The sequence below is a fragment of the Urocampus carinirostris genome, chromosome 1, assembly GCF_059441175.1.
Source record: "Urocampus carinirostris isolate Australia breed hairy pipefish chromosome 1, RoL_Ucar_1.0, whole genome shotgun sequence".
Lineage (NCBI taxonomy): Eukaryota > Metazoa > Chordata > Actinopteri > Syngnathiformes > Syngnathidae > Urocampus > Urocampus carinirostris.
In genome coordinates this window covers 12,955,178-12,971,628 of record NC_142349.1, presented here as the reverse complement: position 1 = coordinate 12,971,628, position 16,451 = coordinate 12,955,178, and the positions used below count along the sequence as shown (strand labels likewise).

The 16,451-nt window shown below is 38.1% G+C and overlaps 1 protein-coding gene across 11 annotated transcripts in view; it reads left to right on the top strand.

Moving 5' to 3' along the window:
* LOC148373607 (receptor-type tyrosine-protein phosphatase F-like) overlaps nucleotides 1-16,451 on the top strand; it is a 317,971-nt gene that overhangs the window by 178,612 nt on the left and 122,908 nt on the right. For all 11 annotated transcript variants that reach the window (XM_088327232.1, XM_088327216.1, XM_088327256.1 and 8 more), the window contains one exon: nucleotides 6,839-6,949. In XM_088327232.1, the coding sequence (XP_088183358.1) occupies nucleotides 6,839-6,949 (111 nt within the window). The remainder of the gene's footprint in view (nucleotides 1-6,838; nucleotides 6,950-16,451) is intronic.

Here is a 16,451-nt window from a genome sequence, read left to right as displayed (position 1 = left end):
GCGGCTGATGCACTCAACTGACAGACACGTCACTCGGCACTAGCGATGTGACGGCATTCAAATCACCTAATGTCATTTCATGTCAAAAACACTTTATCAGACATTACATTTTTGATAATTGGTCTACACAGTGCTTTTTAGGTGAACTTATATTTGTTCATTTAGTTTAATTAAGGCATGTGATATAAATGTAAAATATTAAATATAATCATAACATAAAGGCACATATCCATCCTAAAACAAGAAAACGAATTACCATTGGGGATTCATTTGGCGGTTACCATGGGTCTTAAATACAAGAAGCAAAAGTGAATTTTACCAATTAACAAACCACCAAAAGATGCTGGATATGCACAGATGGAACACTACATGTCCTGAACACTTTACAGTTCGATTTTTAATGCTCTCACACGACAAAGCCAATATCATAATACTTGCTGTATCATAACATCCCTACGCAAAACAGGGTGCTGCGTGGTTCTTTATGATTACAATAAGCTAACTTAGCATTCTCACGCCAGGCATGCTAGGCAGTTTTTATTTTATTTTCATTTTTCAGAGGTATGTGTGACCCAGGATGGATTCAGGTTGGGGCTTGTCTTGACCTTGCTGCATTGAGGCGAAACGTTGAAGAATTGCATTTTAACATGAAGGTCGGTTTAGCCATGCAAGGTTGTTGCTGCTGACGCACAATGACTTCTGAAGTAAATTGACGCTACATTAGCAAATGCATCATGCAAAACCTTCACACACACACATTCCTTGCAAAGACGGTTGATTTAAATGTAGTCTGCACTGCTAATATCTTAACGTCTTCTACAAAAAAAAAAAAAACTGTTTGTGAAAGGTATACATGGTAGCGTAGCAACTCTCATTCTGTTTGGGTCCTCCTCATAACCCTGCTGCTATTCAAATATAACCGACACGTGCCGGGACACTGGCTGAGCTACATACATGCAATAATTAGTTAAGGGAAAATGTCGTCACCTACTCATTAGTCAGGTAAATATCAACAGAATGTGCAATAATGAAGGGCTGGGTTGTGCAGAACAAAAAAAAAAAAATCCTTATATGTAATGTCTTTCTGTGTAAACACAAAACGGTGAGCAAACAAATATGCATCCAAAACACTTCAATGACGTCTGGAAACATTTTTTGGAGAAGAATTAGTCCATGTGTTTGCGAACAATATTCATATAATACAAAACAGGAGCAAAATGAGAGGTGCGGCACTAGGTGTGTCACAAATATTGAATGAATAAAATGTATTTGGGCACAGCACAAAAAAGAAACAGTAACAGCATTAACCAGTTATCAACAAGAGGGAACAACAAAATATTTGCACAAAACAAACAAAAAACAAACAAACAGCTAAAAAATAAAATAATATTTCAAATAAGCATGTGCCCAAAGAAAGAAGGCTCAAGTGCCTACACCTGTTACTTTTTTTTGTCTTTTCTTTTTCCTTCAAGAGAAAACAAATTCAAAACAAAAACAAGAAAAGAGAACTTTACCCCACAATGGAACATTATAAAACAAAGAAATGGCAATATTTTGACTTTTGCACCCAGAATTGAAGTCCTCAGCTTTCACATCTGAGTTGAACAGCAGTGGAACTTGTCTAACAAAACGCTCCACATTTATTGTTTCATCAGCGTCAATGTCAGGTAGCTGGAGTTTCCTTTAATTATCGAGGAACAATGACACGTAGACAGAAAGACACGTCCAACCATCATTATTATTTTTTGTTTTTCCGCAATAATACATATGTGCTCGCTTTTCTAATTGCCATCTTGAATGGTCACATACACCGAAAACACATGACCTGGAGAAAAACAGCAGAGCTGAAAATGTCACTAGCCACTACTCCTACAGCCCACATACACCCCCCCACCCTCCTTTCTCATAACCAAACGGCTCCCTTAAAGGTAAGATGAAATCATATAGGCACGGGGGGAACAAGCATAAGGGCTCTTTGAACTCAGTTTTGAATTTTTAACACATACTGAATAAAGAACATATTTACCTTTCAACTTTTTAAAGGCCCCCCAAAATCACGCACCCCACCACAAAGCCTTGGCCTGTCCGGTGCGGCTTGTACAAAGTAAACATTGAGATTTGTTTTTGAATTTGTGCTTGCGGCCTTTAATCAGGTGCACTCTGTATTCCAGAATTCACGGTAACCAAAATAAATAACCAGCCGTGTTGAGCACAAAAACTTTATACTGTAAATTTAAGCAACATGATAATTTAAAAAAACTGTGCTAGGAATTATTTTTTAAGTATTTTTGACAGACGATGTACCTCAAGATTTTTAATGAAAAAAATATTCCTTGGCTCCACAAAAGCGTTAAGATGTACTACTCTAATGTACAACAATACTGTATTTACATAACGATTGACCCTACCTTTAACCCGTGTGGCTTAAAACCCAGTGAGACTTTTACAAAGACATGAATTGAGTTTTTTGTTCAAATCTCTGCATGCTGCTTTTATTTAGGTGCACTGTGTCGTCCAGAATGTATCATATTTATTGCCAAAAGACTTTAATAACCATCAACAGTTTAAACTCTTAAATTCCTCACCCTTAGTTTACCATTGAGTACATTTTCAAATTTTCCATTTTCAAAAGGCGGGCACATTGTTTGAGGTGTCCTTAAAAGGTGAAAGTTAAATGTGTTCTTTATCAAGTATGGGTTAACTGAGTTCAAATAGCCCTTATGCCTTATTTTCCACTGTGCCTATCTGTTTTATCTTATTTTATAAGAGAAGCTGTCTGGGGCAGAACACATTAGGTAAGTTGAATGGGGGTTTCAGGGCTTCATTGCTGTAGAGTGATGTCATGCTCGTCTCTGTGGGTTTTTATTTTGGTTATATTTGTTAGTTTAGCATTAAAAGGGTTACATTAAGAAAATGCCTGCTTCAAGTAGGATTTAATTGCAAACTCAAATCCCAATTCACATACACATACATACACAAGTGTATCATGAACAATCTGACAGAGACAGCAATGATGACACAAGCCAGGAGATGCCAGTAGTGAGTAGAACAGTTCTAATATATGTATAGCTCCTTTGAAACACCATTTCCTGTGGTGTGTCTTGGGCAAGTACAGCCTGGTGGCGCCCATCCCTGTCCAGGACAACAAATGTTTCCACCCGGTTTCGAACTGGGGACCTTTTGCGGGTTATGCAAATGTGTTAACCACTGCACTTTGTGTTGCCCCTGTTAACCAATAAAGATCATATGTTACTCACCGGACTGCTAAGTTCCTCTCCACAGACCAAATGTGGTCCCCAGAGCCCACTTTGAAAACCCATGTTCAAAATAGTTGTAAATAACCAAACTGGAGGGTGCAGCAGGTTCAAGTGTCGCATATCTGACAACTTAAGTGTCCCCCTCCCCGCAGGCAGCCCGCGCTATTTCCTCCCTAACGTGAGATTGACAGTTTGGTGACAGCATTGTTAGTATGCAGGTGCATGTCAGCACCAGGCCGCACGGCGGCAAGTTCACCGCAGAGGGAATAAATGCGCGCTGTCGTGAGATCTGAGCTCACAAACCCCCCCCCAAAGCCCAGAAATCCTAACCTTGCTAGTCAGTTTGCCGGGTGGTGAGCCTTGTTTGTTGCATCCATCTCATGCTGCATGGTGTGGGGTAAAGGAAAAAAAAAACTTGCATCCTGACACTTCATCTCCCACTGACGGTTTTGTCTCGTTCCCAACTGCGAGGCTGGTTGACTTTTATGCCAGTTCGGTGCAGTTTGGTAGACGTCATATTTGTTCATGTCACCAATATGTTTTCTGCATTCTGAAAGTTGTTACATGTATGTTGTCTGTCATGAGAGGCAGGTAAGTTGGCTGTTGTTTGTCAAACTGCCACTAAGTACAGCGTCATAGCCCGTGTTTGAGGCACAGCAGATGAGCTAGAGTTAAGGAGTTTTTGTTTGATTAAAAACGGTATATTTGTATATAATTTATCTATTTTTATCTATAAGGAGAATGAAAAAACACAGTTTTTCCACATCAACAAAATAATCCAGAGATATATTGGTTTTCTTTTTTTTTGCATGCCATATCTTTAAAATGATTACTCTTTAGATCACGTGTCACACTCATTGCACGAGGGCAAAATGTGACTCGTAACATAATTTTATGTGAGCTGCGAGAGCTTAATATGTGTCTGAAAATGCATCGGTCTAGAGTACTTTGACCTGTTAAGTTCAAACTTTAGTTCGAACTCAAGATAAGGCGAGAAGACATCAATAGATTTCAAACTTGCAAGGAGAACCGTGAGAAAAGCTCTCAGATATGAAATATTCCATAATTTCCTAAAGCCCCGCTACAAGCCCTATCTTTTGATTAAATTTTCAAGGTTACAATAAACAGATTGGCCCCAAAGGATACGAAAATCAAAGAACTGCAACAAGATTGGCCAATGGCTAGATAAATGATGCAATAGTCAAAAGAACAAATAACAGTGAGTCCAAATAGGGAACTGGCATCCCATGAAATCTCCTTTGCACTTTCCAATAACAACAAACATATCCGACTATAAGCTAATTTTCCCACAATGCTTGTCAACTACCATACACGCAAAGTGAAGGCCAAGTGTCAGTGCATGGCAGTATTTTTACATCAATGCCGAGTAGTGCATGTGAGAAATCAGTTATCCCCAACATGTCCAAGATTTTGATGTATCTAGTTTGTAAAATATATGTAAAGTGACATTTTTTTCAATGCAAATGGTAGGTGTCTAATGAGTTATCTTTTATTAAACAATAAGTACATATATTTGACGTACCATTCAATAACATTTAGTCATGAGTTACATAAGGCCCTTTGATGACAGCTGTTTCGCTGATGTGGCCCTGCTTCAAATACATATTAAAAAAAAACCATCAAATTATTGAGGGACTATTGAGATAAGAAACAACAACACATTCAATAAAAAAAAGTTCAAATAATAGTGATGTTATGCAACACTTACACAATTAGTATACAAGCCAACCCAACAGTACACAAATGATTAAGACTAGAAGACATTTTTAACTGACCTAAGCAAATGTTTCGACGACTAAAAACTACCCATTCCTTTTTTCATTGCTCTTTGTGTGTGGCTAGCATTAAAACTAAATATTATCACAAATCAACTTCAAAACAATCCTCAAAAGATTGAAAAAAATAAGACTCTATTGTATGCGTTCAATGGCAAATTTTCGAAAATAGGGTGTCCTCATTGGCCTCAGTAATCTGTTAAAAATACACTTTTCAAACATCATATCTTCCATAAGTGGCAAGTGCTTTGGCACCAGTAGAGGTTAAGTTGTATACACAATTGATGTCATTAATAGCATTCAAGATGAGGCACAATTGTTTTTGCCGCCAATGTGTATTGGATAGCAAGTGCTTAGTAAAAAAAAACATGAAGGTATTTACCCTTCTATGCCTAGACGCCTAATCTCCAGATAATCTGTGAGATGAGGACAGCGCACAAAACAGCCGCTGTTGTTTTTGGCAACACTAACAGGGGATTCCCTTTTTCTATTCTGTGTATACTATGTTATGCTTTTGGATAAAAAAAAAATGTCCGGCAAACCCAAGTTGTTGGATAGCAATGGCTTCTTTTGGCACAAAAGTGGTGGAGGGAGCCTCGGGTATTAAATTTAGAAAAAAACAATAACCTCTGGACTTTACAATAGTATTTTGCATCTGATGCTGCAGCAAACATGCTGTTTTGTGGCTTAAATTAAGCTATCTGGTTTAAATTTAGAGGATCCATCAAAAAGCGGGCTTCTTTGTCAAGTAAGGAAGGGCTTCGTTGTACTAAGACATTGATGTATTTTTTTTCTTTCTTTTACCAGCTAAATCAAAGCGTACTGGGAAACGTGGCTACGAAATACATAAATAAGATAGAAGAAAGTTGACAAACAAACAAAAAAAAGTACCTTCAGTGGGGCTTTATTACCCATAATTCAGTACATACAAATATTTTACATATTAGATAGGATTCTTTGTGTGGCAATGAATGATTTTTAAAAATAATTTTTCACGGGAGATTTTTCATGAAAATGTTTTAAATTTCAACAATTTGACATATTTTTTTTCTATGCGTGTGATTCTGGTTTTGAATACAAAGACGGATATTGATAACATTAAGGACAAACTAAATTGTACCCGTCTGGTGAAGCTAGTGTCCTTCCACTTTTTGCTTGTGCTTCAAACGTAAATGTATGTGAATCATTGTTTGTCTTTATCCCTTTTTTACATATTTACGATGTCATTTTTATGTGTTGTTTTGATTTGATATTGTTCCTGAAATGAAAATCGCACAAAATACATAAATCAATACATACACGAATAAAACGACCTATGAATGTTCAATACCACCTCTGTTTTCCATAAGAATACAAATACTCAACACTTCAATACTCAACACTTGAAACTTGACATCTGTACACATATAAGATACTGATACAAATTGTACCAAAAATACAAATACAGCTGTACTGTTGAGGTAAAATATAAGTGAAGCGCGCCTCTGCAGTTATTTGTCTGAAATGCTTATAAGCGCTACACATTTAAAATCATATCCAATGTCAAATATAACCGACTGTTATTGTGGATGCTTACAATAGCAAAGGGGAACCCTGAAAGACGTAAGCAAACATGATGAATAATTTCATTTGCTTCATTACCGCCATTGGGCAAACACTAATTAATGAATCTCACCTAAATGCCAAAGAATCTCATGGATATTTGTGTCAACCATGTCAAGGGCTCTTGTGTCGTGTTACATTGTTGCCTTAATATTTCCTTTCACCCTCTTCTCCACCCTGCAGGAGCTCTCCAAATTGAGAACAGTGAGGAGTCTGACCAGGGAAAATATGAATGCATTGCCACCAACAGTGCTGGCACCCGTTACTCTGCCCCCGCCAACCTCTACGTGCGAGGTAATGTCAACTAAGTCTACCCCCTACCTTTAACTCGATTTTTATCTGGCTTGTTTTCTAACTTGCTCCTATTCATACCTCTATACTTGTCATTGGGGTTTGTTCATGCTTTTTTATCCGCTGACCTCCACCCCCAGGTGCAGCGGTCCAAATGCAAAGACCTACAACAAAAACCTAATTTGAACACAAAAAAAAAACGCCAGGGCGCGGTTACAAATGTCATATTTTGATTGAATTGTGAGGCACACGGAACCGGATAGGCGTGTTTTTGTTTTGGTTCCTCCGTGTGCGGACTAATACAGGGCAAGCTAAGGGCAACCCTGCAGCCCTGCTGCAGCAGGAGGGGGGAAAAAAACAACAAAGCCTGTCGAAAAACAAGCCGGTAAAAGTAGAAGGAGTAGAGAGCAGGTCAGCCCCAACGGACAGCGCCAGCATTTGTGATGTACATGAAACAGCATTGCGGCTCCGGTTTTTAGTATGCTGCATGAAAGAGGGATAAAGAGAAAGTGTGAGCCCTTCACACACACTTTTAGCTTTGCAAATGTAGATGTGGTCTGCAATTTTCCACGGTCCGAGTTGCAAATAACCATGAATCATTCCATAGCTGTTTTTCGATTTAAAGTAGCATAAAATTAAACCCTTGGGCGCTTACATTATGGAAATGTTTAGAATTACTAGATTTAACTTTGAAAATACACGATTATGCAGCCACACAAATATATCACCGTTAGGAGAAATTCACAGTTTTGAAGTCTTAAAAGGTGAATTGTTAAGATCAGAAAAAATAGGGGGGCACGTTATACACAAATAAATACAGTATTTCCTCCATACCCTTTTCAACTGCTTAAGCCCTGATCTATTGGCATGCCTGTTAATGACGTTATTGCCACCACTGCTTAAAACTGTCATGATTACTGTTATGAGCCATGTGCCCTTAATCACTTTCGTCGATGCCCGCATTAGTGACCGGTAACGCTTAGCAGGTACAGAGGGCTGTAAATGCATGCGTCATTAGTGTCAGCAATTACTGGTGTATTAGCATTATTAATGCCAGTGTGACTTAGTATTTCTACCGTATTTTCCTGAATATAAGGCGCAACTAAAAACCCCAAATTGTCCGTAAAGTGTGCCTTATAATCAGGTAGGTCTTATAGCCAGGAAAATACGTTGGATGCAATTGGAAATGCATAGCTACAATTAAATTATACTGCATATGGTAACTGTTCTGCCTTTGAGAAACATATAGAGTGGTATTCAAGTGCTCTCTTGTAATTAACATGGACATTGTTTTTTTTTCTAAACTTGATTTTAGTGATGAAACCAAATTTCATAATAGTATGTTCTATGAAATTAATTATTTTAGTCTGCATGTTTTTTATTTTTTATGAAACAGCTCTTACTGTAGTTTTAATTAATTGCACTTCATTTTGTAGTGCTCGTTATATATGAAAATAATAGCACAAATTGCTGTGTTTTGGGCGTACGCCTTATAGTGCAGAAAATAAGTTGTATATATTAACAAAAAAACTTTGTTTACTGAAGCTGAATCTTTGGAACTTGCTTCTGGAGATTATTGTGTTACTGGTAGAAAAAGTGCTATCATTGTTCATTATTTTGTCACCATTGGATAACATGTAGAACTCATTTGCAAATGATAAAAGCTGGCATACATTAAAATGATGTGTGTGAATTTTTTATGCAGTTGGAAGTTAAAATAAACACTTTTTTAACCTAAAAGTTGTCTTTTTCCTTTTTAAAAACACAGTTAACTACCTGCTATGAAAAAAACTGATTAAAGGCATCAAGAATTAAAAATGTTGAAAGTGAGGCTTCAAAGTTAAAATATGTTTATTTGTGTATAACACACCCTCATGTATAACGCACACGCCTAATTTTTGTTTAGAAATCGGTATCGAACGAAATTTTTATTTTTTTTCTCTCAGCTCAAAGTAAGAATTGTAAGTGACAATTTTTTTTCTCTCAGCTCAAAGTAAGCATTGCAAGTGACAATCATTAGTGAATTTCTGCAGCTTTGATTAAAATAATGTATTGACGATTTAAACTATGAACATGATACAAACATAAAAGTCAAGGTCCGATTTATCATCATATACACCAAAGAGTTGTTTCCCTTGTGTTTTTTTGTGCTTTTTTTCCATCTTTCAGGACAACTTTCTGTATTCTCCATTCTCTAACATTTGTCACTAGTACTGTGACTAAAAATAGTGTGATAATGAGATCAAATAAATTGCCTTTTCATATGTCATCCATATCACTGGTGGTCTGGTGATTAGGATTTAGTGTTTTCACCTCTGCGACGTAGGTGTAATTTCCGTTCCAGACGATGTTTTGCGATTGTGGTCAGCGAATGATCATTGCACATATACGGTAATATACTGCCATACAACCGCATGTATAACCCGCACCCAAACATTGAGTTATTTTTTTTAGGTAAAAAAAGTAAATACGGTGAATTCCCAGTAAGGCACTCAAATGATATTTTTTAAGCGCAACAGCGCCATCAAAATTGCTCGTCAGAACACAGCATGCTCCGACAGGTTTTGCTCTTAAATCTTAACTCAAATTGTGAAGGAGGGTTACAAGGGAAGAGTTAAGAAGTGGATGCAGGTCTTGTGTATTAAACAACTGTCACAGGTGCAGAGTCTGCCTTGGCTTCCTCTCAAAGGTAATTACAGTGATTGTGTGGTGCGGCGCCAGCGTAGCCCACCCTCTCGGCTCCGATAGGATTTTCAACACCACCCAGGTAGCTGTCAAAGCAACCCACCCACCTTGGCTGGACACGGACACAAACACACACACACACAGATAAAAATCAGACAGCATGACGTTTTTAGAAAAACTTTAGTCGTCTGTGGTGGCGCCAAAAGAGGTCGTTTTTGCGCCGTCTTTGTTACCGTGACGATAGCGAGCATGGAGCCCCTAAGCCCCCGCTTGTCGGCACACTTTGATTGGGTCCAGAACATGAGCGATGACACCAGTCTCATTTGAACTCCTTTGTCATTTTATCTAGCACACCAAAAGGGGGATCAGCATATCGAGCCTCCGAACTGTAAACATATGCTTTCGGTTGGGAAATGGAATGTTAAAGTGTAGCAACTGACACTATCTCACTTTTGTAAGAGCTTGAATGCGACACATACTGTATCTATTTATACTAATTGTAAAAGTCCCTGTAAAAAAAATGAAGATGATCAAATTGAGTTCCTATGAGGGCTATCACTTAAATTGATATATCTATCGAGTAATCAACCTTCAACAAAATAATCAGACAACGAATACTGATCAAACCAAAATGACAAAAGGACAGTTATTTTAATTATATGAAGTGTTTTAATCAATTATTAGTTAAACTATATAGAGTTAAATAAATACTCTTGATATCATTCAATAAAACGACTATAGGCAAAAGTTTAGGAAAGAAAAACACCACAAGTATCACCCTAATTGTGCATCTCACCAGTGGTCAACATCAATATTGCAATCAAAACCAGTAAACATACAACCTTTAGATACACAATTCAATCAAATATGAATGTGTCAAATAATAATGAGCTCAGTGTGCAAAATCATGAAAGGATGTGAAATTATTTGATGGGCAAAAATGTGCATTTTTAGGGGACTTGTCAAAAACTTGAATCATATAAATCACATGTGTCAAACTCCCGGCCCGCAGGCCACGTCCGGCCCGCCGTGTAATCATTTCCGGCCTGCAAGACCAATTTACGTTATTGTTATTAATGGCCCATCAATATGAACAACGCCGTCTCATCCCTGGACATCCTATTCTGACGTTTTAGTCACTGTACCTATTCCTTCATATGTGACGTATACTATACTATATACCAGGGGTCGGGAACCTAAGGCTCGCGAGCCAGATATGGCTCTTTCTATAAGTACCTATGACTCAGAGACAAATTTATTTGCATTTTCTCCATCTCGTTCAAAACTTGAGCCATTGATCCTGCTCAAATACACGCAAAGCCAAACCAGAGCTGAATACAAAGCAGTAATTTTCAGAATATATAGGGCACGTTTTCACTACAGTTTACAGTCAAGGTGTCACACAAAAAAAACTTGTTTTGGCTGTATAACGCTAAAGAATCCTTTATATAAAAGCTCACTATATAATCTGTGTTCAGTGTTCAGATACTTTTTGATGAATCCACGGAACAAATTGTAAATACGCCAAAACACCGGAAGAGAACTTTTAAGTTATTTGATTGGGTGAGTGGGAGGGATGGGTGGAGCTATGCAAAAAGTGCAAGCACTCCCTCCCATCTCTTGCCCTACTCCGTCTGCGCCAAAGGTAAGCACATCAGGCTCCCTGTTCTCAGAATGTTGTGACGTTTTTACAAAATAATTTGTGTAGCATTTTCGTATTTCTACTTTTGACAGGAGATATAATGAGAGAAAAATATTTTGGGATATTTAAGGTTTTTTTCAATATATACATTGACATAGGAGCAAAGGAATTTGAATGTTATTTTAATGTTAAGTTGTTTAAGTTAAGTTCTAAGTTGTATAATTTAACAAGATATTTTTATTTACAGCAAAATAATAAATACTGTATAAATGATTTAAGGTTTAAATTTAATATTCTTGTATGTTTTTATTCATATTTATGTTCCAAAAACATTCAGCTCAAGTGTGTTCAATAAATGTTTATCCTGGTTGGCCTTGGACCTTAGGTGTGTTTTGAATTTTGGCCCCTTGTGCAATTGAGTTTGACATCCCTGGTATAAATGAATGTCCTTCAATTGCATTATTAGGTTTTTGTTCAACATCACTGGACAAAGGCAACCCGATCCTGTTTCGCAGTGCAGCCGACTCCCCGTGTCTTGATATTTTATAGCTGCTGCAGAATGAAGTCTTAATGTTTCAGCACTAGGGCCGGTGAGAGGGAGGAACAGGGGTGTCTTGTTTTCGCTCGCTGTCCTTGCACAGCCCTGTCCATTACGAGTGCTCTGGAGGTGTTGCGGGTACGGGCCGTCTCAGGGACTGCAAAAAAGGGAGAACCCGATCGGCGTGGGCAGAAGGGCAAGTGGGCTCATTTATCAAATACTTTGTCCAGCGCGATAGCTTCTGTCCGCCGCTCCCTCTTTTTTTCATACGTCCACGTGACATGTCCATATGTCATGTGGAAAAAGTGCAGCACTCTTGCTTAATATTTCTTTTTACTGAAACATCTTCATTCATGTTTTGCGAAGAAAAACATTTTTATTCTGTATGAGTTTCTTCGCAAAGATGAGTCTCCAAACACATTCTAGTTGCTTCAAATGGTTACTCGTTGCATTGGATGATATCAAAATTTAGCAACACAGGATTTTAATTAGAAGTAGGGGTGGGGGATTAAGCCAAAAATATCAAAATAAATATATATATATATTTTTTTTTTTAACAAAATCAATCATTTATCTTGATCATTTTCACACACAAAAAAATTAAGCTAATTTCCACTTTTCTGGTTATTTCCTTTTGATGGTAAATATAACCAAGATAAAAGTCCTCATGAAATCATGGCGATAAAATTGAGATATTTTTTACATGCAAAGAATAATACTCCAAAACAAATTTTCTAGTTTTCAAAATGTTGTCTATTGCAAAACTCAACTGTCACTGTCACGTGGTCCATTTTCAAATGCCATACACTAACATACTGTATATCCCATCTCGCTCATTTTGACGCTAATCCAGATGATATTGTTCACTGGTAGCAGACCACACTTGTAGATTGCCAATTTGCAGTGTTTGTCAACCAGTGTGCCAGGGCACACTAGTGTATTGTTGTCTAGTGTACCGCAGAAAATCTTTGCAAAACATCATGCCATTGTGTTTTTTCTTCAAATGACCAGCCAAATGAGTGATAGACAATTACTATTTGTATACACTAATTTTAATCTTCTCAGGATGCATACTTTCCTATAAAGACAAGATGAAAAAGGCAACTGTAAGAAAGTAAGATTCCACTGAAAAACTGGTCAATTTAAAGATATTTTGCTGATATAGATGTTTTTAATTTACAAAAGAAATCTAAAAAAAGTCAGAAGTTTGTTGTTTTTGTCATATTTCTGAAAAAAACAACATAAAAATGTTGAGAAACATGAAAAACGGGTTTAAATTGTAGTCAAATAAAATAGTACTTTAAAGTTGTGAACCAAAATTAAGAAAAAAACTTTTCCAAATCTAATTTTAGCGACCTTATATTTTAAGCTTGAAAAAAAGATTTTTAAACATTTCAACTGACGTAGTGCCTCAAGATTTAACAAAAAAGGTTGAAAAACTCTATATTGTCACATTACACAAGCAAATGTTATTATACAATAAAAAACAACTCTCATATTTTTTTTAAATGATAGGTCGGCTTTGAAATTGACTTTTTTTATATGTGAAATGAAAGGAAAAAAGACCAGTAATCTGCTAATGACCACAGAAAATAGTTAATATATAAAAAACACCTGGCAAACATTCAAAGAGTGACTTCAAGACTTACTTAGTTACGTCTTTTGTTTTAATGGTTGACCATGAACGAGCACACGTGCTAATAAAAGCTATGCTTGTCAGTTTACCCTGTAGCTTAATAACCAGAAGTTGGAACCACCTCAATTTTGTTCCGTCGACCTCCCGCTGGGTTCCTTTTTTGACTGCACCTAGCTAACTGAACACGGAGCAGAATTAGAGGTAGCCATAACTCGGGAAAAAAAATTGTGAAGATAATACGCAATGGTCTACACACAATGGCGGTGTTGTTTTTTAAAGCAGCGCTCAGAGAATATCCTTTCTGCCAAAACAGTTTTCGGCAGTGACTGACCTCTCTGACCATTCAGTGACCCATGCGACGTTTTCTTTTAAAGAGTTACTACAGATGGTGGTGCCAGGGAGCAAGAAGCAAGTACTTTTTCATAGGCTGGAACCATGTTGCGGAAAATAACTGAAAGTAATCAGAAACTATAGGAACCAGAAGTATGCTGTATTTTTATTTGCGAATGGCGGAATTCATGCACTATTCCTAACCAATCTCTTAACGCAGGAGTAGGTGATAAAAGGCGAGCCTTTTCATCACCTGCGTTGGTGCTCATGTGTGATGTCTGACTTGTTCTTCATAACACTCTTGTCTTTCACCTGTGTGTTGTCTTGCTCTCCACTCTTCATTTCCATTGCTCACCTCCATCTAAATCACTTCATCCGTGCACAGATCAGCGTGAAGGTTGGTTGACTTTGACTTTTAAACCCCATCCCACCGCCTGCCTCTTTAATTTGACACCGAATTTAGACCGCCTCGATAAACAACCCTAGAATTTGATTCCCAAAGATTGGGAATATCTACTCTTTTTTTTGTCTTATTTATTTATTCATTTATTGTGTGTATGTATAATCCTCTCCTTGCATGCTGTCCACTCTGCTCCCTCACAAAATAAGTTCAGTCTACGTTAGCAAAACACACATAATGTTCTTGTGTTGCTAAAAGCAGAATTCCTTCTGTGTTGTATAGTTTATCCTTAAGAGAAAGTCTACTTTCCATTCCTGTCTGTCAGCTCATCATTTGTGACGGACTGTGTCTTCAGTTGGTCGGGTGTTCCGACAATGATATCATATCGCCGACACAAACGACAAAGATAGTCCCTCTATCCTGCTGACATATATATGTTTTTTTATTGCCCTTCGAAAAATATTTCGAAACACCTCAGGGTTGACAAAAGCGAGGAGCTAGCAACCCGTCCAATGTTTAGAAACAAACAACCGGCACTGCGCTGACAGTCGGGCTGAGCGCCCGTCATCACTTGCGGAATCATCAGGGAAGTCTGCTGACGCTGCCAGTTTGCACACCCCGGTGGATCGGATTGACGGAACGCATTCGGCAATCCTCCGGCGCTTTAAAAAGGCAGTAAAATTTATAGATGCCCGGTGCCAAGCGGAGACGGGGCTTTATTTTGCGGTTTTGATAGAGTCCCGTCTCCCTTCTGGCCGAGCAGCTCTCGTCGGTAGGGGAATCGATAACAATTACCTGCCCTCCAGTCGTGGAGTTCCGCAGCACCTCTCCAAACGTAACCGCACGCCATGAATTATTCACGACGTTAAGTGTTCAAAATACGCAGTGCTCATTGACTGTCTCCTCTTAGCGCTGTTAAGTCTGCGCTATCATGACGGAATAACAGACACTTTGGGCGTAATGGTCATGCATTAGGCCTTCTCTCGAGGCGTTTTTTTTTAAAGTACGTGTTTTGCAAGCTCGCTTTGTGTTAGGTGAACAGGAGCGAAACCAATGGTCACGGAACTACCAGTAGCCAAGAAGTCAGCGATTATACATTAGTCACTCTGCTAATGGCTTTAGATGTGAAAATGTAAACCGATGCGCCTCTTTATTCCTTCCATGTGAATCTTTGCTCCTATATTACCACAGCTCTTGCGCATGCCTTCCTTGTGAATGTCTTCCTGGTCGTTTTCCCAAACTAGCAACGGATCTCAATCATTCTAGTCCCTTGCATGTCCACGATTTTTACCTTTACCGTCCCTCTGTCAGTTGTCTTTGATATCTTTATTTGACATGTGTATTTATGTGAGACACCCTCGATATAACATCAGGTTGAATCTATCCAAATTGCAATATATTCCGTTTAAAAATGATTCTTATTATTTTATCAGAGAAAAAGTAAGCCAGTAGCGTTTGATATAATGGGTTAGGCCACAATTCTTTTTTAGAGCTATGAATTTGGGTTACAAAGGGGTTTTGCCGTTTACAAAGATTGAAATTTGGGTATCCTCTAGTTTGTTTGTCTGGTATTGTTACACCTATAACGGATGTGCACCTTGATTAAAGAATCAGGTGTGTTGGAAGAAAAAATGCCAGTAGGTCTTGGAACCGAATACAATTTTGCCACAACTATTTATCATCCACAGTTGAACTGTAAAACGTTCAGTGCAAGCCACCATTACCTGACGGGAATCTCAAAAGGTATTTCTGTAATTTCCACTTGTAACGATAATGAAAAGAATACCGGGCAGCATTGGTAATGACGTTCCAGCTGGAATTGAATCATGTGGGCTGGGTGAAATGAAATGTGGAAAGAAAGTTGGAGACTCCTATTCAGAAATTGTATTTTGATGGAGACCGATGAAGAAAAAACAAACAAACACGCAATTACCGTCAAGAGCTTTTTTTCCAAGGGAGAAAAACAGATGCTGAAATGGTGCGGGGGAGCGATATGGAAGACAATCTGCCAGGATCGCCTAATGCTGTTGTCTTTGCAATACATTCACCTCTCAGTATTCGGGTAATGGCAACCTGCTTGAGGACTCAATGTTTGGCTCAGCTTCCACTTCCTGCATAATCAAAAAAAGTCGCAGCTATTCCACCCAAACATTTTCCCTACACCGTGCTTCATTGTGCAATCGATTAAAAAGTTTGTTCTCTGCCATCAATTCTGTTTACCCACAAGTTACCAAAGTGTTGGCAATTGCCCCTCTTCTCTTGTCTGTAGTCAAA